This window comes from Camelina sativa, chromosome 12, assembly GCF_030686135.1.
Source record: "Camelina sativa cultivar CO46 ecotype springtype chromosome 12, ASM3068613v1".
NCBI lineage: Eukaryota > Viridiplantae > Streptophyta > Magnoliopsida > Brassicales > Brassicaceae > Camelina > Camelina sativa.
In genome coordinates this window covers 15,638,096-15,664,727 of record NC_141891.1, presented here as the reverse complement: position 1 = coordinate 15,664,727, position 26,632 = coordinate 15,638,096, and the positions used below count along the sequence as shown (strand labels likewise).

Genomic DNA, 26,632 nt, shown 5'->3' with positions numbered 1-26,632 from the left:
TCATTGTTGTCTTGAACTTAGTCATAGTTGAAGTGTTAGCTGTAGCATTATCAACAGTGATACAAAATATTCTTTGTATGCCCCACTCTTCCAAACAGTCCATAAGACAATTACTAATTGTTCCACCCTTATGATAAGAAACATTCTTAAATCCTATGATCATCTTCCTTAATCTCCACATATCATCAACAAAATGAGCTGTTATTACCATATAACTAGCTCCAGTAGTGGGAGCAACCCATATATCTGTAGTCAAAGACAATCTCTGTTTGTTGTGCTCAAGATTTTTTTTCATCAATGCCTTCTTCTTCACATAAATCTCGACAATGTCTCTTGTAGCCGTTCTTCTAGAATGCAGTTTATACAGCTGAACTTTAGAACAGAAATGTCTCCAAGCTAAGCACTCAACGAAAGCTAGTGGTAACTCAGCTAGAACCAACATTTCATTAGCAGCTTCTCTAAACAATGCCTCACTGACCTTACTCACTCTAATATTACTATCAACACCATCAGGAGTTAAAACAGTTTGAACACTATCTTTATTAGCACTTAGCCATACCTTATATGCCTTGCATGTCTTTTCAACATGTTTCCTCAGAGTAGAAGTTCCAGACTTGGTTGCACAACCCAATTCTCTTCCAGAATAATTGCAGCTACACTTGTTTTTCTTCTTTTGTACTCTGGTGAAATGTTGCCAAACATACGACCTTTCTTTCTTTCTTGCCTTACTAACTCTTTCAGCTTCTTTCCCTTTTTTCTTACGAGTCTTACCAGAACTAGGTGTCTTAACCTCATCAATGTCTGTCCCCTCTAATTCATCATCGTTAGTTTCACTTTCAACCTCCATCGGATCATTGTCTGTCCCTATTGGATTATCACAAGACGCCATCTACAGCAAACATTCAAAAGCAACCCTTTGTCAGAACTTAGAACTCAGAACTCAGAACTCAGAAGACATAAACTCAAAACCTAGAGCAATGACATGAGTTTAAGATATAAAACAACAAAGGACTCGACCAATGATTTTAAGAGATAAGGCTCGAGCAATGATTTTAAGAGATAAAACAACAAAGGACTCGACCAATTTCGAGCATTACTACTCTCTATCTTATCTGTCTACATATAAAAAATTAAAAAACCATACAAGCACACTCGGTGATAATCAAGAACTGCTGTCGTTCATGAAACTAAAATTACTACACCAGGATATCATACATGCTTAAAATATATCTTAAAAGAGTTCATGCTTTACTCAAATCATCCATAGCCAGCCTGAAATAAACATCTTTGGACGGCTAAACAGAGATCAACATTTATCATCTCCTAAATCATCCAAATCACAATTCTTTGTGCAAATTTAACAAAGAGGTGGTTTTTAATTCTGTAAATCAGAATTCTAGGTCACAACCCCAACCTAGAACTCGACCAAATCGAAGTACATATATAGCTATAATCTTGAACTCGACCAATCGAAGTACAAAGTAAAGTAGTAAACCTTACCTCTGATTGGATTCTCGACAACGCAGAAGGTGGAGGAGAAGGCACACAGATCTTATTTAGGGTTTCCAGCTTTGTGTTTTCAATATTATCTCGAAGTTTCATATAAAGGGTGGCAAAAAAATGAAAGAGAGTCTCGAGTATTGAGTATCGAGGAAGAAACTGAAAAGACGATAGAATTGAATGGTAGAACCCTAAATCCTCTGCTTCCATCGATAAAAGAAGAAACTATGAAATTAAGGTCTTCTGCTTCCTTTAATTAAACAAAAGTATATTCTCCATATTCTTAATATTTCTTACAAATCTTATTATTGAAATTAAGAAAGCATATCCCGTAATGTAATAACTGCTTTGAGTTTTCTAAGCAAATTGTACAAATACATCCTCCCTAGAATGCACAAGCATTTTTTATCCACAAATGTACACTTATATCAACATAAACTCTCTCTTTCACGCAATAATAAACCCAACTAAAGAAGCTCTCTTTTGTTTGAAAATCTACTTCTTTACATAAAGCAATCGTTTCCCAAACAGTAAAAAAGTTTCTCATTCTATACGCAAATTCCTTGCCGATTCAAATTCCAAGGATCTGTAATCATCTCGAACTCTAACGGCTCTCCAGTCAGAGTCCTCTTTAGTCTGTCTCAGAGCCATGAAGTGAAGTGCATCACTCCGAACCTGGTAAATGTGACAAGCCCATGGGTACGAGTCAGGTGCCGACCAAACCTTCTGTTCCTCAAACTCAGTCTGCTCGGCCAGAGACGTTGGCATGCAATAGACTGTGTTGAGCTCTGGCTCAACGAAACCAGCCACTGCAACACATCCAGGAGATATGAATCCCTCAGGAGCCCGCGGATGCCAGATCGATACAGGATTTACGTAATCATCTAAGCAATTTCTCCACACCTGGGAGGAGAATAACAATATTATGTATCATGGTAAAAACACATACACAGGTTTGATTGGTTTGCGTTCTATCGTAATTTGGATGCTGTGCTCTTAATAAGACGGGTTCATGGTTGAAAATGTTGTGTGATTATTAAATACAATGGAATCAGGGTGAAATTAATTGATCAGAGGCACTTACAAGGTCATAACCCACTGGAAGTGCAAACACTCGATTGGAGTTATTGTAAACAGCAGCAACATTTGGGGGATGGCTACCGACATGAGCTACATCACCCACTGACACGAATCTGGCAAAAACAATAATGACGAAAACTGCCTAAGTTTACACGGTTTAATGAGGAATGCGGAATGCAGCTACAGCATCACCGTTAGGGTACTACTAGATAACCAATAGTTTTATTTTGGAATTTTAAATCTCTTTTGGCTTTACTTACCCCTCTGGACAACTGGGTCTCCAGATAGTGCACACTCCTCCATCCTCCGAATCCTGAAAACGGAAAAGGAAATAATTGTAAAGCAAACCACATAACAATTGATCTCGTGTTGAATTATTGACATCTATTGGTGTGACAAGGGTTTGAGGTATTGATCCTGGTCTCCACCTCTTAGATCAAGCTAGAACTCACAAATTTCGAGTGTCATCAAAAGCAATAAAATCTAAGGCAAGAAAATCAGAAAATTTCTGTCCTAACTGGTTGGTTTGCACACCGAGCAACCCCTTTAAGCTCAAAGATATAGAAAGAAATTTACCTGCTTTTTACACAAAGAACATCGCCCTTTGGATTCTCGCTCACTACTCCAGATTTTTGAGAAGTTGATACTATGTTTGACAAGTTTTTTATCATCTGAGGCAGAGCTTGAAGAAGAAAGTTCTCTCGATTTAACAATGGCTTTGTTTTTGTATGTTTTTGAGTCTCTTCCATCAGCCTCATTCCAAGCAAAATACACATGCCTCTGGCTTGAAGGAACCTGCAATGAGAAGAAAGAAAATTCTTTAGGTGTGTGTTGCATTAGCACGAGCCTCTATACTTGCATAATTTACACTGGTTAGTAAGTTACGCGGAATATAAACTAGAAAAGCTAAACCATGCTTTAGGGTTATTATAAAATAGAAGACAAGCATATTTTGGAGTATTCATTTCGAATGTAAATTTCTCTTCAATCATAGCCAAATTAATTAATGAAAATATTAAATCTATAACTATAAGTAGAGTAGGGATAGTAATAACCTTGAGAACAAGATTTTTCATGTTAGACTGATATGCTTTCCACATTTTGCGCACTACTGAACAGATTCTAACAGCTTGGGGTTCTAGTCCATCTGATTCTTCTGGCACGCTGCACTTTATAACCCGGGCAAAACTCTCTGACTTCCGAAAACTCTTGAGATGCAGTATGAGATGCGAGGGCCTTTGGCTACCTGCCTTTGCCAATTCCAACGCCATAAGTTCCTCCCAAGGCACATCCCACATGATCTTGCTGGGTTTCTTATCCATCTTATCCATATCAGAGCACTAAATGGAAGCAAAAAGTCAGCTAATAATATAATTTTAAGACACTAATGGAAAACCTTCATGTGAAATCGTATTCTAGTTGGTTTAACCTGTAATAACACAACTCTCTTGTTGGTCACCATGACAATGCGTTTGTATGGAACAAGGAAATGCTCTTCATAGCAATCAGACAAAGCGAATTTTGAGGGTTCCCTGAATATTTCTGTACAGCCAAAATGCCGACTTGCTTCTGCGAGGTGAAGAAGCATCTGCAAAACCATATAACCAACATAATTCAGAGTTTCGAGCATGAGTGGCAAGCTTGACTAGAAGAATGTAAGTTTGAAGCTTGCTGTAATATTCTACAACATATTGCATAAGGAGACTTAGAATTTAAAACTATAAGATTGAAATCTTAAATAATAGGGTAGTCAGACTTGTAGTCATGAAGTCTCACTAGTAGACAAGAAAATAATCTGAGCCAGTACCTGGCCTATAGCTTCCTTCTCATCATATTCCCTGAGTATACCATCAGCATGAACAGCACGGGGATTTCTAATTCTCTCCAAGGCGGTCCTGTTGCTCAAAACCTCCAAACATCTGGTACAACTTGCTCCAATTCCATCGACAGTCAATGAGAAAAAATCTAATGCACCACTCACTGGTTGTACGATAAATCCTAGGAAAGCCCGTCCTACCCCATGGGCAAACCCTAGAATTCCATTTTGTCGAGCGCTCTCTACAGGCTTTGTAACAACTCCTGTTACCCCAAAGGCAACACCTTGTGCTAGGGCTTCTGTTCCTTGAACAAATGCATCACCTACACCGGTGATCCTCCTCGACCAAACCTGATTCATATTCAGACCTCTTTTAAGGATACTGCCAAAGTGATCATTTCAATATTATAGTAAGAATTATGTACCTGTTTTGCCCGTAGTTGCATGAATTGACCATCAGTTGAAAGCTCAGCAAACCCTTTGCTAAGAGAAGCTAGTGTTGAGCTAGTCATACCCAAAACATCTACTGAGAATATCAAATGTAAGGGATTGTGGATCAAATCTCTCCATATGCGATTCCCGATGGCTGGAACGATTGAACTTTTCCGTATAAACCGATCTCTGTGCATTACTCTCCTAAGATGGACCTAAATGTAGATATTGTTTTGAAACATTAGCAACATTCGCGCTCTCTATCTTTTAGAACTAAATTCTAACTACAGTAAAATGATGAAATAGCTTGTGGTGTCAGGCAATAAAACGCTTTTTAGCCCCTAGTTGTTCCATGATAGTCCAAGAAAAAATCGTCTGCGCTACTTATCCCGTATTGGGAGTCGAGAGCGAACATGGCTTCTAAACGCACATGCTCAACAATTCATAATATACAACTAGTTCTCAGGTCTCACATGAACTAGACTCCCATGAAATGGAACCAGGTATCCCAACAATTAGTTCTATTACCAGGTTGTGCAGGAGGTAACGCCAAGAGAAAGATTGTAATCACTATTTCATTTCATAAATGGGGAGTAACATCAAAGGAAAATCAATCACCTGAATTTTGAATGCATTTCCAACAGCGGACAAAATGGGGCTCCAAACACCAAGAATTCCATGAGGCCTCTGAGCTGGCGCTGTTTCCAGTGAGACCTTTAGCCTTACCTCCGAAACATCTATGAGGCTGAAAATCACAAAAAAAATAATACATAAATTAAGTTTGGAATTGCCCGACTTGCATGCCAAAAGGGCCAAACAATATGGACTTTGTCCCTGAGAAGGTATAATTGTATAGAAGAAAAGAATACTTTATATGTATCTCAGGATCAACTTGCGCGACACTAGAACTTTTGGGGAGACGGTCCATCTGAAGCTTATTGTAGAAGTCAGCCGACGCCCAAATGATAGGCTCGTGAATGTTTAGTCGCCAGGTATTATCTGTCACCTGTCAATTGAGTAGAATATACATCATGTGCTTTAGATAGTATCTCAAAGTTATGTTTGAGTCCATGGTGATAAACCTCACTAGAAACATACCCGTACATACACATATGGATACACTTGAATGCCATCAGTTTCTTCATTACACATTGTAATTGTCATCTTAAGCACTGGTTGATGACTATCTCCGGTGTTATCTGGTGCCAATAGTACTGGCATTAAAGTTAGAGGTAGCTGGTTATCAATCTGTAAATGACCCAGAATGATTTTGAACCTGGAAACCATACAAAAGTATATTGATTATTCGGTTCCATCATCCCATCTATACAGGAATACATACATAAGAAGAAAACAATACTGTAATATTCAAGTTACCTGCTAGTTCTTCCCTCATCATACCCAGTGGAGTAAGATACAAAAACTCTTTCAAGGTAAAAGTATGATAGTTCTTTCGGTATGTGATCCACAAGAGAGATCCCCACTAGTCCCATTTCAATTATGAACTCCAGAGTGGTGGTTTTGTGTTCTGTAGGTGTCTGAGGAGTAGAATATTCATGATTCCCAACCGATGTCAAAGATATGATTTCGTTAGGACTCTGTGAAGTACTGTCATCATCGGTGAATCTAGCAATCTTGATATCACCAATTTCTTGAACATGAAAGTTCACTTCTAACTCCCTAAACAATTCAGAATCCACAACACCTTTTTCCATGTCTAGTTTGAAAACGCCAGAGCGGTGATCACTTTCAACCTTAGCATCCAAGAATTTCTGACCATAAGGATCTTCCCAAGCAAAATTTGCTGTTGTAAGGGGTTCCAACAAAACCCACGAATCTTCATCAAAACCAGATTGGCGAACACTGACGCTTTTGACAGTTGATCTATTTTCAATCCTGGTTTGAAAAGTTTAACAAAAAAGGAAGAGATAAGGAAACTGTGTTGTTTCACAAGCATGTATGTCTGCTGCTTGTAGAGAAGATACCTCATAGGACCGTTGCTTGGTCCAAGTCGAAATACAACTATAAAACGTGACCCTTCTTCAAATCCCCGTATCTCTGCTTTCACAAGTCTCCGTGCACCATTGTGACTCTTTAATACAAGAACAATTGTGTCCTCTCGAGTAACTTGAACGGGAAATGACCACTCTGTTTCTCTTAATCGGACCTGAAATTAAGAATGTCACAAGTAGATGATACATCATTAACATAAACAAAAAGAGATGCCCTTACCTCTCAAAATGAAAACATCTGTGGTACCCAAGGGAAGTATGCATATGTTAAACCATCTAACAACATAGAGCATAATCGACTTGCATTGAAACTCAAATTTACTGCTACTAGAAGTCTCACTGGTTTGACTGAGCAATATCATGCTACGTGCCTCCAGCGGACACCTTAAATAACAGCTATAACTATTCTTTTGTTTTGTTTTTAAATCTCAGTTTTGCAACTCAGTAACTAAAGAAATATATGGGGAAATAGCTAATGATGACGATTCTACAAGATTATACAGCTCACCTGGAGTTCATCTCTACCACTTGGCTGGAAAACAAAGGAGACCCTCGAATCATAAGCATGGAGTACTTTTGGTTCATCTGCACTGTTCAGTTTAATATATATGTCTTCACCGATCCTGTTGGTGAAAGTCATGAATGGTCGAACAGATATGATCTGAAAATAAATTTGAGTCAGTAAGTAATAAAAAAGAAGATCTCGAAGATAAAATGCTTGTTACCTTTGTAGGAACTGACTGGTAAGTGCAAGGTTTTGTAGATAAAAATAGCCGCATGCATTTTCCATCGGGATCATAAGCATCAACATCCAAAGATCCATCCTATTAAAATAAAGCCAATGGTCAGCGAAACTCAATTTTTGAGAAAACTAGTCTACTGAAACAAATTTAGTTAATATATAACTGACCATGTCACCAAGAGCAGAAAGATCTTTTGCAGGACCATGTTGCTGATTGCCAAACTGAGATATAGACACTGACAGGCCCAGAAGTTTGAAATTCAAAGTAGAAGCAATTGTATGACCTTCATATATCTCTTCTTCAGTTACCTCCTCCAGGACTACTTCGTCATTCTTTTTGTTTCGAAATGGAAGACCAACTTTTCTTGTTTGCTTCTTCCCTGACAGATCCAGAAGTCTCAGGGTAAGTGAGGGACACCTCGCAATCGAAAACCAGAACGGAGCGTAGAGTCTGATCATCTTCGACAAAACTTTTTGCTGTTCATCGTAGTTTTGTTCCAGTATTACTTGAGCAACCCTGCTTGCATGTATTCAACAGTATGAGACCAAATAAACCAGCAAACTTATACAATTATAACACTTCAACAGAAAGAACAAGACCTTCCAGTGGCAGAACTTCTGAGTCCAATTGTCTTCGCAGGGACACCATTGGGGTGAGATACAAGGACAGCTTCCTGCCAAATTCAACAAAGCTAATTAATATACAAGGGGGAATAAACGAAACGGAACAAAAATTCTGAAGGTGCTGTGAGTCTAGGTTTCATTTCCTAACTTACATCCATTGGTAGCCACCCTCTTTGTGGCAGCAAAGAAAAATATAATTTGTTCCTTATATCGACACTATACACCTTCACAGTTTCCCCAGAGCCAAAGACACTTCTACAGCGACAAATAAAATGACCACTGGCTTGCATCTCTAGTACTGAGTACTCAGCTCCAAATGGAAGACAATTTGCTATAGAAAACGGTGATTTAACCACAAGAGTCCAATCTTGAATAGGATCCGAACGTATGTCCTTTGCAATTTCTGTTGCTTGGATGTTCAAACAGAACCACAATTTTTTATTATCTCCAGAGGTACTGCTTATCTGAGTACAACATAGCAGGTGCTCAGATTCAGCAAGAGCCGATATACATATTTCAGACTCTGATTCACAAGCAGTCTCTGGTTCCCCTGGCCTTGAAACCACAGAACTCCAAGAATATACATCAGAACCATCAGGCATTACACACTTCAGCTTCAGAACATAAGATGCAGACTGTGCCAATCCTGATAAGGGAACCGGCAACATATCACCGGATTTCAGTAACCCAATTGGAATATCTGGTATTGAATTGACTTTAGACTGCAGGCAGAAATCCAATAGGAAGTCAGTATTGTTCTCCACCGAAACTAGAGACCTGACATTTACGTATCTGTTTCCACCCTGCATACTAACTTCACTTGCAACTACATCGTTTCCCAACCGCCAACAAGCAGCAGGTGCAGCATAATTCAGCCTCACTGTCGTCCAAGGACCCTCAATGCTAGGACTTACTTGAAGAAATCCAGATTTTTTTTCAGTGGAGGATTTGCTTTGGTCCACCACATTAGACTTTGCTGGCAACAGTATAGCACATCTTATTTTTCCACAGTTCTTTCTCTGTTCCCCTTGGTTCATGCCCTGCAGGAGAACGGAAGGCAATTCATTACCGAGTTAACAAATCATTTTATTTTACTCTCCGTAATGTGTGAACCCAGTAAGCCGAGAAATCCTTTACAGCATGTAAAGATAGTAAAATTATCATATTCTACCCACTGATGTCTAAATCCCGACACAAAAGACATGCCAAGTTAAGGAATTTTTACCGTGGTTTCAGTTGTAGACAAGTCTAACCAGACAAGGTCATTGGCATAATTGTGCTGGTGTAGGTTGTCCTTCATATATCGTGCTATCTGCTTTAAAGGAGCCGAAAAAGTCCCAACAGTCGCACCTAAATCGTGAAAACAAAACATCGATTTATATACCAAAAATAAAAGAAACACTTCAATTCCGATATATTAGCACGTTGATATACAAGCAACAAGAACTAAAGAAACGAACCTTTTCCAACGTCTGTCACTATTAATTCCAAGATAGAGTCCTCCTGGGAAAATAAAAGAACAATACAGTTAAGGCCGCTTCAACCCTGATCTTGAATACCAAACCAGTCAAAATAATACTCATTATAACATAAAGTTATACAATAGAGGGTACAAGCACCAACATCAGAAACTAAGATTTCCCAAGCTATGAGCAATGCATTAAAACTGTTTCACGTACAATGAATATCTGTGCGACCACAAGTGGTAGAAATACAAATAGAATGGTGATGGACATGAAAATCTAAAAAGAGGACCATGACCATTAAAAGAAACAGAATTCAGCAGTATTTAGGGGATACAAATTAGTTTTAGGTGAACAAAGGATGATAGATGTCATGGAGGAGGGAGCATACCAGAGATTCAATTCTGAAGAAAAATATTTCACTCCAGTTAACCAGTTCCAGCTCAGAGGATAACATATTTGAGACACTTCCACAGGTACGTGCACTTTGTTGACGAAGCACTGATTCAACTGGGGAGGTCTGATTGGGAGACAAGCGTATGATTCCAGTGTATTGATGAGAAGATAATCCAGAAGTTCTTGGAAGCTACAAACATATCATAAACGAATGTAAGAAAAAAAGGTTACTCCACATAACACCTTCTGCAACGCTTCTATGAAAAAAATAATTCATAAACTCAGTAGAGTCACAAGGGGTGCAAGCCATAAAAGACAAAAGAAACTGAAAGCACGTGGCATCAAATAACTCATCCTTCCTATAGCAGCATAGACAAGTAAAAGAAGAGGAAATAAAAGGAGACGCAGGAGACCCAGGGAAGTAGAAATATGTATATAAAGGTGCCACAACACATGCTATCATTGTTTTTAAGCAGCAAGGTACCTGCGCATCAATCAAAATAACTGTAACCATTATTCTAGGGTTCCTGCATAGGTCTCCTCTGAGGTGAGAATCCAACATATTGGTCAAGACAGGAACTTTTACGGGTCTTATGTCCCCAGATGGCATCTTTACAATATCCTTAAATCCTTTGATTTCAGTTGCTCTGATATATATATCCTGTCCAAGCTTGTTTTGTGGTATTATGAAATAGTTTTTCTTCTGGTGCACCTCAATGACAGATTTTCCATTGTCAACTAGAGGAAATGCTCCCTGTAAGAAGTAGCAAACGTAAATCAAGAGAGAAACAATATATGACTCCTTTAAAAGAGAAGGTAAAACCAGATAAGTCTCCTTCACCAAGGACCAAGGGAGAAGTTCTCACACTCTCTTTATGGTATTCATGGACGTTGCTAAGACTGTTCCAACTAGAATACGCCTGGATAATTGTATTAGCATTTGAAACTGAGACATTCACATTCAAGTCCTTTGTAGATGTCAAGCGTAACTGAGAAACCGCACCGTAGGATCTAGGATTGAACTGGTACCTGCAACCCGATGGAACATAGCCATTATATAGAATATACTCCACATTCGCCGGACTATATAACAAACAGAATAAACAGAGCAAATAACCCGCTTCCCAGAAAGGTTTTAGACATAAACATTTCTATACACACTGTATTAAAAATAAAACCTTAAGAATCCGTCTGCAGGCTCAATGAAAGGCTCCCATGCTTCATATTTATCATTATATGACCTGGCCGCTAAGGAGAAGTTGATGGTTGAATTTGTGTAGTCGGTTTTGCCAAGTAATCCAAAACTTATATTGTTCAAAGATATGTTAACCAATGGAACCATCTGCAAAGTACATAGATACACCATTATTTTTGCGCAGATAAATATGCCACACATATTTATTTGGTTTTCTTACCAGTCCCCCGTAGTCATCAAAAAGTGCAGCAGAAAAAGTCCCAATTTCAGCATGAATGACCATGTTATCAGTCCCCCCAGGTAAATCCTGGTCTGCTAGCTTTAACGCAAATCTCCTTGGTGGTTTTTTCAATCCACTACGGACAATAAAGGTCTTCAACTCATTGCCTATGCTCCATATACTAAATGGTTCTGCCCTTTGCCAGAAATCAGAAGTATCCCACAAACTATCTTCAGCAAAATGATCACCAGCTACCATATCGCTACGAGCGCATCTTAATTTGGTGAAATGATATGGTTTTGGAGAGCCTTTACATGCAACACAACCCATAGAAACAAAACCCGGTGGTGCTTGAGGCATCCAGAAAGATATACTTTCTACTCCCCTGTGTTTCTTGACACGTCCAACAAGTTGGAAATCAACAGGGGCTCTGAGGATCTCTTGCTCGGTAGTATCATGAAGAACCACACATGAGTTTGGAGGTTCATACCTACAAATTCACCTCAGAAAGAAATTAACATCCAACTTAAAACAAGAATAGGATGCACACAAAAGAAATAGTACATCATATTATGACTTACCCACTAACAGCAATATCTCCAAAATAAGCCATCCCCTCAGAAACTATTGGTCGCCATATTGAAACTTTCTTTTGCGAACCTGCGCCCCTATTCCACCATATCAATTCAAAGGTGGCAACAGCTTCAAATCGCTGAGCAGAGTTAACAGAATTTAGTAACTGTGGCTGTGTGGGCTGAATATTATCAGGAGTAGAACGAACATCCACATAGCTGGATTCTTTTGGCAAGACTCCAGTGGATCCAAATAATATATGACGTAGCTCATATGGTCTTCCTACTAAGTTGAGAGTAGAGGGATCCGCAGGTAAGAAACTGCCAATACAATTATCCACACGCCAAAATGCTAAACTTGATTGAGAACTGCATTGTAAACAAAAGCAAACATAAAAATGTCAATCATCAACGGAGAAAATTACTTCAAACTGAATTGAGAAGCATAGACGTACTACAATGGTTATGGATATTAACCAGAATCAGAAAAAAAAAAAAAAAAAAAAAAAAAAAAAACTCTAATGAACAAACAAACAAATTTCCACATTTTGCACCAACTAAAAAAGCTAGTGTATTGGGTAAGAAAAGAAAAATAATCAGAAACCTAAAAGATGTAGAGTTCTAAAATCCTGTTTTCATTTGAGACTGTCGCATATAAATCACATAGACACAAGGCAAAACAACCTATGCGAAATGTCAGGAAAAACAGACAGTAAGCATGTTCGCACATGTCTACACAAGGGTACATACATCCTAATGATTTCAGTTTGTGCATGCATTGTGTCCATGTATGTGGAAATGAGATACTCGTAAAAGTGAGAGGTTCGTAGCAGCATACATATCTGTGGAGCTGATAGCGATACAATCTCTGAGAGAACAAGGGGAAACAGAAGAAGCCAGGATGCAAAAGGCAGAGGAGAGTGAAGGCGGCATACTTCCACTTGATACCACACAGCCTAATGCCACATAACCCTTTGGTGCTTCAGGGAACCAAATGGAACATGAATTATCTCCTTCATCTTTGTCTAAACGTGACCAAATCGGTTTGAAAGATAGAGGCCTCTTCACTCTCATCAAATTGGTGTTGACAACAAGAACCCCTTTAGTTGGTGGCTTGTCCCTGCCATGAATACACTAATTAATTAACTTGAAAAGGCTTTACGTAACCAGTTATATAGTATATTCTAGAATGGTAGACTAACAATGGTGTCAAATAGTCGCCAAGACTTGCAAAACCAGGGGGTGGATGGGGTCTCCAGAATGCATATATTTGATCTGTATAGGGATCTGCATGCAATGTAAATAATAAGTACCAGGTACCAAAGATTATGTGAACTGATAAATTTAAACAATAACTCGACATACTCCTGATGGTCCCAATTTTATCAAACTCTGAGCAGACGACAGTCATTTTTCTGGATGTCATCCTTAGAAATGATAAAATATCTTCTTCAACAGCTATAAACAATCTCAAGATGCTGAATGAAAAGTTCATAAATATGTTTGAAACTGAAAGGCGTATGTTAGTCTTCCCAGAAACACTTGAATACTTTACAGAGGTGTCAAAAGGTTCCAAAATTTTCACTCCATTACTCTCCATGGTTAGACCCAACGTATGAGCACTCATTTCAATTTCATCATTCTTTATGACAACCCTGTACCAGAAAAAGACAAGAAAAGATGGAATTATAGACAACAGATGTGCAAGACTTTATCAAGTTTAACGCAACTAATCATGCTTAAATTTCAGCTCCAAGAAGATTATCACAGAGAAGCCACAGACCTGCCATAAGCATCCAACTGAGCATGCAAAAGTTTGTTGGAGAGTAATGGCGTTTTAACTACGTCTTTTGATGTGTTGTAGAAAGTAAGTTCTGGGCCAATAGCCTGCAGTAGAGGAAATGAGCTTCAAACGTTTAAATGGAACTTTTCTTGGCTATATAAAGAAGAAAGTTGGCCACTATAAGAACCTGGAACTCAATGACCAATTCCATGGACCTCTCTGTTGAGGTACTGGGAGATTGAGAAATCAGATCTTCCTTCCTCTCATAATCTTGTTGTGGGGCTTTATGATATACTTCCAACTCAACTCCATCCTCTCTCGAAACAGAATAGCTGCTGCAAGCTCCCAAAGAGATACATGAATCCAAGACTTGGCCATTCTGGATCAGAATGAATAAAGTGAGACAAACTAAAAGGACAACAGATATAATTACGATAAAAGTTTTCAAATGTAAGCACTTCTATACCTTAAAGACTACATTTCTGAATTGCAACCTTTTCCCACTTCCTACATAGATAATAGGCTCTGTACTAGGTGAAGAAAGGATGCCTCCATTTCTATCTTTCAGATATAGCGTTCCACCATTACCATCATAAACAAAGTTATCAAATTTCTCATCCTCAACGATCAAAGGACCCAGAGGAGAAAGAAACGCTTCAGCAGTTTGTTGTTTGTAGATAGACTTATCCATGATAATTGCGTCGACCATATTAAGGTTTTTATCTTCTTCACTTGATAGCACACTGCCTATAGTAGGGACAAAAAACTCTACTACGGCCAGTAGAAAATCCAAAGCTACAAGCAGCTGTGGCCTTTGAATAGAAACGGAAACAAAAGTTGACAACTGACCAAATTGCGCATCAAGAGTGAGCATCGAAGGAAAGGGTCTAATATCACTCTCCTTGGTTACATGTGACTGAGTTAATCCCTGATCTTCATCAGTCAGGAAATGTGACTCTTCAAAATCTAAATCTGCAGGTCTTCCTACAGCCAGTCTGAACTCTTTTTCAGTTCCTTCACGGTTATCAATAACACTGAATCCCTTCAACGTTGCAGTAAGGAAACCCTCATCGTGTGTATTGGATTTGTAGAGAAGCCAGCCACCAGTGATCTATAACCATACACGACAAGAATTTTCCAGATGTTAACTCAATGTGCCATGAGGTTGCTGTGATATCCCTTTGAGATTAATAGGGTAAATTTCTAGGACAATATAGACCATGAAACGAGAAAATGGTAACCAAAGAAATATGGAAGATGTAGAGCCCATAAGAACAAGCACACGGATGATACCCGTAACTCGAAAAGAATTACACAAAAGGCTGATTTAATAATGCCAATGCCATGTCTACTAAGAAAAAGCAAAATATAGCGGAAATAATTATTCTAAAACCTTTCTGGGGAACCAAGTGAGGCAATTCCTCATGAATTACAATTATCAATGCAAAGTAATCCTTCACACTCGGCCCTCTTCAAGAAAAAACTTTAAAAGTGCATATGCCCCAACTCCTCACTAGTTGGTATTTACTTCTATCTCTCATAAATGTATCAGCGATGGCAGATCTACTAAACATACTCCTAGACAAAAATGACAAATGAAATGAACATGGTACATGGAAACGGACCTGTACAGCGGCCAACGGTGCATCTCTTGCTGTCCCAGCATACAAACACAACTCCACCAGATTAATGACAACAGAAACCTTCATTGAAATCCATGCATCACCTTTTTCTGTTTGAGCAGCATTAGAATTCTCAGAAGTAAGATTTTCATGTAACTTTTTTGAAGATGTCACAACATCACCACTCAATGGTGGCACAGTATGTGGAAGCTCAGAAATATTAGACTGTGCACACTCTGTCAAGATCTGGTATTCTCTATTCGAGAGGGCTGCTCTTAGTTCATCTATCTGATAACGCAGAGAATTTCGAAAAGCATGAGTAAAAGAGTATTACGCTACAGACTGGATATAAAACATTATCATTACCTCGATAGAAACTTCAATATTTGGTGTCTGATGCAACAAATCTCGCAGAGATCTGTTAATGGTTACAGAAACCCCCTTCACATCTTGAATTATGCTTTCACCTATTTCAGCTCCAGAACCAACATTAAGGTTGATATCCATGACCTAAGTTAATGTTTTTGGGCCAACGGAGAAAAAAAATTAGGAGAGGGTCAAAAAAATTAAAAATTGCACAAAAAAAAGGTAAAGCGATATCAACAGAATAAATCATGCTCCTCCCAGTAGCCAAAAAACAAGAGTCCTCACCATTACTTTCATAGTTTCAACGTGAACTGCGTTCATCTCATTTTTGTCTCCAGCAAACCACTGAAAGGTATTGCTCACAGTTATATGCACAATATCGAGCTTCAGGTAACTGCCAAAAAACAAAAACAAAAAGTAGAGAAAAGTACATCAACCACTTTGATAAGTTTAGGAAAATTCACAGGACCAGTAATTGTTGTAACAAAAATGTGTAAATGGAGAAAAAAAAAAATATGTGGGTAAGGAAAATCAAAATCAAAGGATGAACTTACTCAGGGCTATCAGTGTGCCGAGGCATGACAATTATGGGCTTCTTAAGAGATAGATCTAACTTAAGAGCAGGAGATCCTTCAATTTCGCTAGTCGTAAACCACTTCTCTGAGTCCGTAATTTGATCCTTCATCTTGACAACCCCTTTTGAATCACTTGGCACAAGCCCCATAAAGTATTCAGCAACCTACATTGTGGAGACTGAGTGTAAGAAGCAAGACAAAAAGTTACTCGTATCTATGCAGAGATAATGAACTACCTCTTGAATAAAGCGATTCAGATAAACAACGCGCACTTCAGAAAGTTGTCCAGAGAGACAGTAGTCGAAACCTTCATGATCTTCATCAATGGTACTGAATGATGTAAAAGCCAACTAGCAACAAAAAACGAACAGAAAGTAAATTAAGACAGAAACTAACATCTATCTCTTCTACACAACACATTCACAAAGTGAAAAGAAACAAACAACCAATACCTCAACAAAAGAAGTTCCTCCAGGGTCTCGCATATCACAGATCCAAAAGTAGAGATGGTCGTCCGGAAGGCTGTCATCACTGATTCGTAAATTTCCAAGACTTGCCGTAATACTGAACGAGTTTGGGAAGACCTTCAAATAAATGGGTATCAGCACAGAAAGTGCCCACTTAACTTATGAAAATTTACTATACTAAAGAAACGAGAAGAATTGAAGTTTGGAATGCAATTCAAAGAGCATGATCACACCTTAATATCTGTCAGCAGATTGTCTTGTGACAATGTGGCAAACTTAGTTCCATTCTCATTCATTAGGAATATCTGCGCTCGAGCCATGTTCAATGCCAAGTTGAAAATGATTCTAGATTTCCCCTTCCCTAATAAACCCTTGACAGCTGCATCCCTAGAAACTTCAAATCCATCTCTTCTTGGAGAACTATGCTCTCCAGCTACAGGAGAATTGTCCTCAAAAGATTCACAGCTTGGATCCTCAACATTGATAGCATTTACAAACTCCAAAATAGCAAGAATTGTTGGCCTTCGACAGAAAAACGATAGTGTAGCTAAAGTTACCATAACCTACAAACATCAGCCAAAAGTTGAGTGATTTAGTACGGCTTGACTTTATAAGAATGAATAACTAAGATCTCCGGACTGGAAGATGCAAAAGCAGAAAACTATCAACCTACTATCAACCTGATTATCAATGTTTTCATATTGAGGTGACGTCTGATGGTATATGACAATCTGAGCCTTCACGAAACTATCCAGCGACTCAGTTGTCTCATTACTAGTGATATTCATGTTGTCGACAGGGAGCAACCCATCAATACGACTAAAACTAGGGGTCTTGAGAGATGTATAGTCAATGGAGTCAACCAACATTTCTGGTGCTTCATAAAAATTTTCCTCTCCTTCACTGGTAGTAGGATCATTTCCTTCAGGGCTCCTGCTCTCAGCATCTTCAAAGGATGGAACCACTTCCGAAGACTGAATAAAGGATCTTGCCAAATAACAAGACTCGTTTAAACCAGAATGGCTCACCAAATCTTCTATTTCCAAAGATTTTAATACGGTCCCAATAAACATATCAGTCCCTCTCATCGAAATTTCAACCTGGTTCCACAAAGACAGACATACTTTCAGCAAAAGGAATAAGAAATGACAAAAAGATAATTAAGAAGCAAACCATCTTACCTTCCCACCTATGGCCCTAAACTCGAACAATTTACTCTCTCTGGCAAGAAGCACCGCCATGAAAGAAGCATCATGCTATATAAACATATACTCAGTCAAAGTATGTCGCAGCTAACAACTAGAAATTAATTTATAGTTTGTCTTTACCTGATGACCATAACTGAAACATATTTTGAGTTCATCAAGCACACCGGTTACAAAAACACTCTCCAACTTAGATAAATCAAAAAGATCTTTCTGTTCTGTTTCTGACTCCTCACTGTCAGATGAAGTATCAGAAAGACCGGCTATGGGAGCAGAACCCTGTATATTTAGGTGAAATTTGAAATTTCAATCAACTAAATAGCATATCGTCAATGGAACTCTCTCACAGTAGACGCCCTATATATAAGTGGAAGTAAAGTTTAATATCTCCTATCAGTCAAAATTAAATTTACCGAGGCCCGATAGACAGCACCCTGCAAACGGCTGTGCCATGTTTTTCTGGAGTCTTCAGAATCAAACATCAATATCAATGCATTTACATCCTCCATAACCTGACAGGAAGAAAAATAAAAGCTGCAGAGCCAAATTTTTATTGAATTTTACAATCAACAGAATGAGATCTTTAGACCTGTCACTGATGAAAACACACAATCAAACATAAAAAGCAGGAGCAAACTTTCCCTGCATGTAATGAGTCAAGTAAATGAGATGCAAACCTTCTCATTGACCCGAGAAGCATTACGAATGGACAAGACATGCTCTACTCCTCCAGCAAGCTCCACAGGAACTTTGTATATATGCTTCCCCCGTAAGCTACAAAAGATTTGTTAAAATATTATTAGAAAAGAAGGAATATGACAAACAATGAAACGAACAGGTGGAATTAGGCAAATGAATCAAAGCAAATAGAAATTTCAACTGCTTGATCAAACAGCATACAATTTTGGATAATGAGTTCTTACACTATAGTTACAAACGGAGATCCATGACACTTTTAGTGGATTTTCAGTGAGACAGGGAGAGCTAGATAAGCCGATTCAATATGACAACCAAGAGAATACCATTGATTTAATTTTCAAATGTCTCCGATAACAGAAAACATTGAGCACAAAAAGGCAAGCATGCCTTCCCACATGTTGATTCTCGTATTTATATACCAATAGGTTTTATTACATATAAGGGACTTGGTCTTCATTGAGTTTGTACAGGCCATTCATTTTATCCACTCACCTAATCTTTAAAGCCGACTACCATAGCCTAATTGCAAGAGTTGGAAACACACCTGGTATACTGCTTATAAGATTTTGAGCCAGGACTTTCGAGCGCGTAGATAAAAGGACCAACTAAGCATAAGTACCGCCGCTGCCACGTAGCTTCTCTTCCCTATTCATGGAATTCACAATGGGATAAGTAACTAGTGTCCAAGTAGACAAATAGTTTGCAACAAGGAAATTGATTCTGGTAAGCTAAAGGAACTGACCTTCCAGCTAAGAATAGATAACCACCCCTCGAAATCGGCTTCCTCCCATGGACGAAGAATGTGGGAGCTCTCATCATCCTTAGTTTGGAAGATTTGTGCGACTTGCATCAACCTATGGTATCGAGCCGGGGAGAAGTGAAAGCCTAAGGACGGTAGCCGCACAGCAAGTCTGGTTGATGGATACGATGGCTTTGGTCGACGAATCTACGCAGTATAACAAGCAAAAATGTTGCTACAGATCTAAAGTCTGAAAGATAATTCTTTTTACTAAAAATGTAATTGCCAGATGTCTAAAATTTACCTGCTGAAGTTTTAAGAGTACCCCACACTTATCAATAACTGGCAAGAAAGTTACACTGCTCTCCGTGCCAGAACCAGAAGATCTTTTTGAGGATGATTGTTTCCAGGAGTAATCACCATCAACAAGTAAAGCGGACACATCACTCAAAACTAAATCAAACTGTAGATACATATCCATTTCCTCTGTCAGTTCATGCTTATAGTCATCCTGCAAATTTAAATACATAGAAATTAGAGAACCATTATTAGAAGATATTTGAATTATATTGTTAAGCAAACTGACACTTTTACATTACCTGGGAACGGATGACCAAATTACCCAAGTCTAGAAGAAGCTTTGTAGAACGATGATTATCAGGACGAAATTCTGTTGGAATTGTTATTTTGGGTGCTGCAATATCTAAGTCTAGCAAAAACCTGGTTGTTTTGTACAACGTCATTTACTATAACAAACATGACATAAATTTGACCAAACAGCATATGGGAGTAGGAACAGACCGTGAATGATCTTTCAATGCTCTATTCATTCCTTCTTGTGCAGTGCGTCTAACTTCATCAATAGTTGACTGAGAAGATAAGTAAGAGGTTATAATGATTAATGTGGTTTTCCATGGGTAAGAATATAAGGAAAGTTCAGAGATTTAATTCCAACAGTGTTCTAATAAGCTGCCAGGAACCATTGTAGCTCAAGCGCAAGGAGCAGGCTCTACAAATAGTTTTGCCATTTTCGTCACAATTAATAAGTCAGAGATGAAGTATTATATTAACGGCGTAAGCTTCAGTTCCAGTTTTTTAAAATAGTCGCATGAAGCTCGATAGTTCAGAAACCCAGGTATCTTGTACACTATTGAAACGTGACAGAAATTGCTACCTAAGATCCTACTTTCATCATGATGATTACCAAAGATAGTTAACAGGCTATATAACCCTAATATGCACTAGTGTTTGCCAACTGTATATACCATAGCACATAAATAACACACCTGTACAGCAGCTGCAGTTTCTAAAGCTATCGTCTGGCTCACAGCAGTACTGCTTTCGAAGAAGTTGACAATTCTATCAATGGAATCCTTTAGATACTGCAGATGGCAACACAATCAGACACATATTTGTTTTAAAAGAACAACTTTTCCTCAGAGAGAGGTCACATACAGTCATATAGCATGGAGAAGCTTTTGCAACAAGACTCCAGTCAACTTTAGCATCAAAGGGCTTATAACAGAAGACAGCAAGTATAGAGTGAGAGGCAGGCGCACTCTGCAGAGAGAAAGACATTTTTAAGAGTTATAAGATGCCGCTGATAAATATTTTACAGCCGGCAAAACGAAAAAAATTCCACGTAAACAAACCTCAGCAAGTAGACCACTAGGAGATGACAAGCGATATCTCCCTAATTTAATGTCAGCGATCTTTGTTTCTGGGAAAAGCTTAATGGAGCAATTAAGACCTTCACATGATAATTCAGCAAGGCATTCCTTCTCCCCATCATAAAGTTTTGAAGCACTATGCCTCATCTGCACCTCCAAGAAAGTATGGAGAGCATCAGGTTTTGTGTTGTCGATACTTAATTGCTCATCACCTTCTTTGTACCCTATGACTTTGTTTAACCGTTCCCAATCTTCGTCTGTGAATTGAACAGATTCCCCTTCACCTTCAGACACTTCAGTCGTCCTGAAGACATACATACAAGAAATTTGAGAATAAATTTTAATAGGGGTTGGGAATTGGGAAGGAACCAAAGTAACATTTACCCTCCAAACGGCCACCATGAACTTTTAGCCTGTTGCTTCTTCGAGTAATTTTCTGCCTGTACCGACCTCTCAACAAACTTGTGCGCCAACATCCTTTACAGAAACTCAAGGAACTTAGCCACAATTAGAAATAATTAACAAAATTATCCTTATTCTACATCATATGAAGCAGAACTCATGTACTATGACATATAAATGTAAAACAGAGAGTCTTGGATGAAATTAATTGATATTCTTGGACGCAACTAAAATTACTATTTTTTAAGGAGCAGTTTATCTTACCTCCATTGCAAAATCACTTCGGTATCAAGTTCCCGATCAAGGGCCTCGATTTCTTCATCATCATCAACAACTATTCTACTGATATCAGATTTCAGCAACGAAGCATAATGGGTGATGTATCTCTTCCGTAGACGAGTGTACTTTAAAACATGCTCCCATGACATTCTCCCGCTGTCATAAAAATAACAATCTCAGAAAATGTAAACAAAAACTGATGTAAGGAACTGCAAGGAAGCGGTTTCCACAACTAATACAAATTACACAGAAAGCCAGCGCCGATCAGAAAACATAAATAAAAATATAGATACCTTGCTATCTTAATTTGTTCTGAAACAACTCTGTAAGCATATTTCCACCAAGATTTTGCATCGATTTTCACTGGAACAGATGGACGGTAATGTGCATATTTCAAACGCTGATTAAACGCAGAAAAGTTATCAGCAAGTTTCATGACATCCCTGTATCCTCCCTGAGAAGAAAAAAAAACACACAGAGACACAATCAAGACCACCGGGGACAGCCAACTATACATGGGTAGAAGCATCAAATGTTTTGTTTTACCTTTGATAAACAAAGTGTCACATCATCTAAGTTTACATATGCCTTCTGCAACGGTTGAGCAGTATTGGAAGATTCGTTTGCTTGAGACTTAGAGTACTTCGCATTCCCTGATACAGGTTGCAGAATATAGAAATGCTTTCTCGTGAGGCAGTCAGCTGGCTTACCATCCTTTGTGCCAAATCTAAAAATCTAGATATTTTCACGCACCCAATATTAGATTTTGGGTAAGAGACAATGGACATGATAATTATGTTTCCACTATATACATGACTTTGCTTGTCAATACCTGATCCCACTCAAAAGGAGTTAAAACCTCCCATGGTTTGTCGATATGCCATGGAGAGATGTCAGAATCAAGATAGAATGCAAGCCGATCAAGTTCAACAGACTGAAATAAGGCAAAAGCAAATAGTTATGGCAAGAAAATATAAATGTGACGGACCCTTGGTTTTGTTTCTTGGCATTGGTATTCCTTTCTCAATGCAGTCAATCCAGATATTAGTTCCGTACAAAGATCTACTACATAACACTAACCCTTCAAAAGAAAGGTCCAAGTCAATCTTCTTCTGGTACTTCTTACTATACCCACAAAACCTCAACTTACTAAACTAGATTACAATGATAAACTACTTACTTACAAGCAGACGTGCATGAGAACTTAACATAAAACCCTTATAAATAAACAAAACTAAGAAACTGAGGGACCTTAAAAACAATGTAATCCACAAGACCGGAAATGTTTGTGCCAGTCAGATATTGATGAACAAATCTATACCTTTTGGATGGAGTCCAGAGTCCCACCAGTAATAAAAGTCTCCTTTCCACTCTCATCAATGGTTACAGCTGAGAGTTTCTCTAGTGTAACACCAGCTGAGAACGGGTGGCCAGGATTGCTGCACATATAACATAATACAAATGGGTAAACAATCAAGAACAAGAAAAAAAAAAAAGCTTCTGTTACAGTTTAGTTACCTCTCTAGATCCTCGTATCTTATGTGAATGTTTGATATTGACAGCTTCAAATTTCCAACAATTGTGTTGACTAATGATCCCATCCATGATTTGTTCTTTACAGAGAATAAGAAAATATGGTTGTTAGTTTGGTACAATTTTACTCCCCATGTTATCTACTACGAGTAAGTAGCACTAGCCACACCATTTCAGTCTGTAGTCGACGAGCTCTTTCTACTAGTTTCGTTTCCATTTCCTGTTTACCACAAAACAGAAATTGATTCAATAACTCGCATTAGATAATGGAATATGCTCATAACATGAGCAATATATCTCACCCGTATTAGATTTCTTTTTGCCTCCTGGATAGAATCTTCACTACGTCCTTCAACATCAGTTGCGGGTTCCGCTAATACAAAAATTCGGTCAAGATAAACCACTACAGGCTCCTGTCCAAGCCTGGTCCATGGTACCTAAAACGATAATTTTAAAACGTATCAATAAATGGGTCTAACTGAGTGTAGAAATCCATCGGAAGGTGAATTATTGAAGAGAACTAGGCCCAAAAAAAAATGATATTAGCCCTAAAACAATAATTAATGCATGATATTGAGTAAGAGCACTGATGGAGACCATGACAACAATTGAAATAAATACCATTCATGAGCGAATGGGGTAGACAAAAGAAAAGATAACTAATGCACTCAAGTATGCATTCTTTAGGCTAGATAAGATCGGAAATAAAACACACACAACACCTTGAGTTTCACTGATCCAAGAAATCCAGCTTTAACCCTCACAGGTAATTTCAAAGCATTGAGTGCTTCTGGTTTAAGTTGCATATTTTTCAGCTCTACATCTCCTGCGAAATCAAGTAAAACCAAGAGCTATATTAACAAATGTCCGAGATTTATAACCACACTTAGATTTCATCGTGATTAGATTAAAAGCAATTTCATTGAAAGGGATATGCTAAATCCTTCTTTTTCATTCAGTCATATGTTCTTCGTTGTAACTGTGAGAGGAAACTAAGCAACCATGAAATGAATAACCAGTATAATAAACCATAAAACAAAGCTATAAAGCATGCACGCAAGCGGGATGTTCCCGTCAAACTAAACAACACTAAACCTTGAATTATACTCCCACTCGTCTGCCAAAAACCCAGAAGTATGACTATTTGACTTTGCTTTCAATAGGTACACAGATAAAACTCGGACTGAACCCAATTCCAGAAAAGTAATTAAAATCCAAGTGTAGGTCTTCAAATACGTTGCGAAGTCGCATCACACAAAATCTGACCAGTACTCACATTCGCTTACAGGTCAAAATCGCTCTACTCAATAGCACATTTGAACTCAAATCCAGACAAATTACACAAATTCAAAGAAGAAAAATTAGAAAACAATCTGACCTTGCCAAACACTGATCTTAAGAGCTTCCTTATTCAATCCCCTCACATAGTTGCCCAAATACCTTTGTAACAAGTACGCTACCTGATCTTCCAACATCTTTGAATCCTGCAAATCAAAATTCGCACAGTAATAGGGAAGAAGAAGAAACAACAAGTCGAAATCAAGTAAATCGTGTGATTAGAAGAGACGAAACGCGTGGAATGAAAATCCCAAGAGTTCGATTACGATCGGACTAGAAGGGGGCAACGAAGAGGACGCATGTGGGATCGTTTCCTCAAGAGCACGCAAGAGGCGGTTGGAATTGTGAAATAGTCATGACTCATGACTTGGGGGAGAGTTACGGGCTCTCTCAGTTAAAAAAGGAACTTATAAAAATATCTGCTGTTGATGACGGTGTTGCTGTGTTTATCAGTTGTCGACATAAAATTAAAAAAAAATAAAATACTAATTAGGGATTGACTAAACCGTGATAATTCAAATTGAACCGATATTTAGTGTGAAAGCAAACCAAATTTCATTTATAATTTAACCGGTGGAGAAATTCTTATACCAACAAAATTAAACCGAAATGAATTCGCTAATAGTACTAAAGTATAGTTGATGTTTAAAGTTTCTACCCATAAATATAAAACTATTAATTTTAAAACATTTTTAAAATAAAAGCATCATTTTATTATTTACTTTGTGCTTTGTGTTTTCCTTGGTTGAACACTATGGTTTATTCTATTTAAAGACGATCAAAAAAAAAAACACAATTCAATCAATAATAAAATAAATAGCATATTACAAAAGTACAAATAGTCAAAAACATTTTCTAAAGGAAAAATAATACACTTGACATAAATAATAAAGAAATCACTCAAATATTTTTTTAAAAATAAACTAAGTTATATTACCAAAACATCATTTTTTTGTCAACAATTAGACCACAACTGGTCGGTCCATTAGCCAAATTCCTACATTCGTAGGAACCAAGACTCATCCCGGGTGTGATGGTGTCTTCTACATTGGTGATAAAAATTTGTCTCAAATTTTAAAACATCATTTGTTTTATCTAAATTTGAACCAAAAAAAATTAAGGGGAATTTGATTTAAAATGACATTTTTTCTTCAATTTGTCCCATTATGCCTTCTACGCTAAATTTGTCATTATGCCTAAATTACCCTTAAAAAAATAAAACTAACTTTTAAGCAATTTTAAAATTTCAATCATCTAAAAACAGATTCTAGAAATAAGAAAGAGGTTGCCATAAGGTGTTTTTGATGAAAATTTGGTGTTTTAACATTGAAAAAAAAATATTCTGCAACATTTAGAATACATTTTCTACTAATTGTATATATTCTGAAGATATTAGATTATAAATTCTACATACTATATATGTTCTAAATAATGTAGATTACAAATTCTTCGCACTCTACTTGTTCTGAAAACTTTAGAATAAATATATCTTCTAAAACTTTTAGAAGTCGGATTTTGTATGTGTTTTACAGAAATTAGAATATATATTCTACACATAACTCTTTTTTTTTTTTAACAACAAAAGAATTGACTCAAACAAGCCAATCGGGATTCTACACATAACTCTATATTCTACAATTTTAGAATTTGTTTTCTTCACTTTATACATATTTTACTGAAGTCAGAATATGAAATCTACATTTTATGATGATGATGATTTTATCATGTGTCCTGCGAAAATTAGAACACTAATTCTACACTTTACTCTATGTTCTCCATAATTTAGAAACTGAATCCGAAATTTAAGGAAACAAAATATTTACTTAATCCCGAAATTATGCTAATCATATATATTCTTAAGATTACGTTCTAACATGTTTAGAAAACGTGTTCTGAAAACAT

General features: G+C 37.7%; 1 protein-coding gene across 1 annotated transcript; it reads right to left on the bottom strand.

The window, feature by feature from the left end:
- Positions 1-1,789: 1,789 nt before the first annotated feature.
- On the bottom strand, positions 1,790-25,163 carry LOC104731866 (uncharacterized). The gene is made up of 63 exons (XM_087478402.1): positions 24,771-25,163; positions 24,115-24,218; positions 23,695-23,829; positions 23,562-23,612; positions 23,378-23,472; positions 23,181-23,298; positions 22,692-22,793; positions 22,406-22,594; positions 22,153-22,313; positions 21,845-22,015; positions 21,563-21,655; positions 21,161-21,482; positions 20,964-21,068; positions 20,795-20,890; positions 20,310-20,377; positions 20,108-20,228; positions 19,813-20,019; positions 19,512-19,715; positions 19,314-19,414; positions 18,748-18,844; positions 18,484-18,582; positions 18,194-18,349; positions 18,047-18,121; positions 17,546-17,965; positions 17,099-17,428; positions 16,851-16,982; positions 16,635-16,748; positions 16,378-16,562; positions 16,109-16,217; positions 15,824-15,967; positions 15,461-15,745; positions 14,302-14,946; positions 14,023-14,214; positions 13,836-13,939; positions 13,418-13,707; positions 13,255-13,339; positions 12,891-13,172; positions 12,062-12,421; positions 11,481-11,970; positions 11,244-11,407; positions 10,932-11,094; positions 10,550-10,819; positions 10,061-10,255; positions 9,667-9,709; positions 9,432-9,556; positions 8,359-9,246; positions 8,183-8,256; positions 7,751-8,099; positions 7,566-7,664; positions 7,349-7,501; positions 6,814-6,995; positions 6,206-6,724; positions 5,927-6,104; positions 5,698-5,834; positions 5,447-5,573; positions 4,822-5,043; positions 4,388-4,747; positions 4,010-4,168; positions 3,636-3,920; positions 3,157-3,375; positions 2,841-2,893; positions 2,585-2,693; positions 1,790-2,403 (listed from the first exon to the last, which is right to left on the bottom strand). Exons 1-63 carry the CDS (start codon positions 24,865-24,867, stop codon positions 2,044-2,046), a joined length of 12,567 nt encoding a protein of 4,188 aa, XP_087334528.1. The 5' UTR covers positions 24,868-25,163; the 3' UTR covers positions 1,790-2,043.
- Between the last annotated feature and the right edge of the window lie 1,469 nt (positions 25,164-26,632).

Bases quoted from the DNA above. Each gene is read 5' to 3' on its own strand.
- LOC104731866 (XM_087478402.1), bottom strand. From the start codon at position 24,867: ATGTTGGAAGATCAGGTAGCGTACTTGTTACAAAGGTATTTGGGCAAC. The intron at 14,947-15,460 runs GTCCGTTTCCAT...GTATGGTTATAG, and splicing joins CACCGTTGGCCGCTGTACAG to ATCACTGGTGGCTGGCTTCT. The intron at 2,404-2,584 runs GTAAGTGCCTCT...TTCTCCTCCCAG, and splicing joins TTCCAGTGGGTTATGACCTT to GTGTGGAGAAATTGCTTAGA.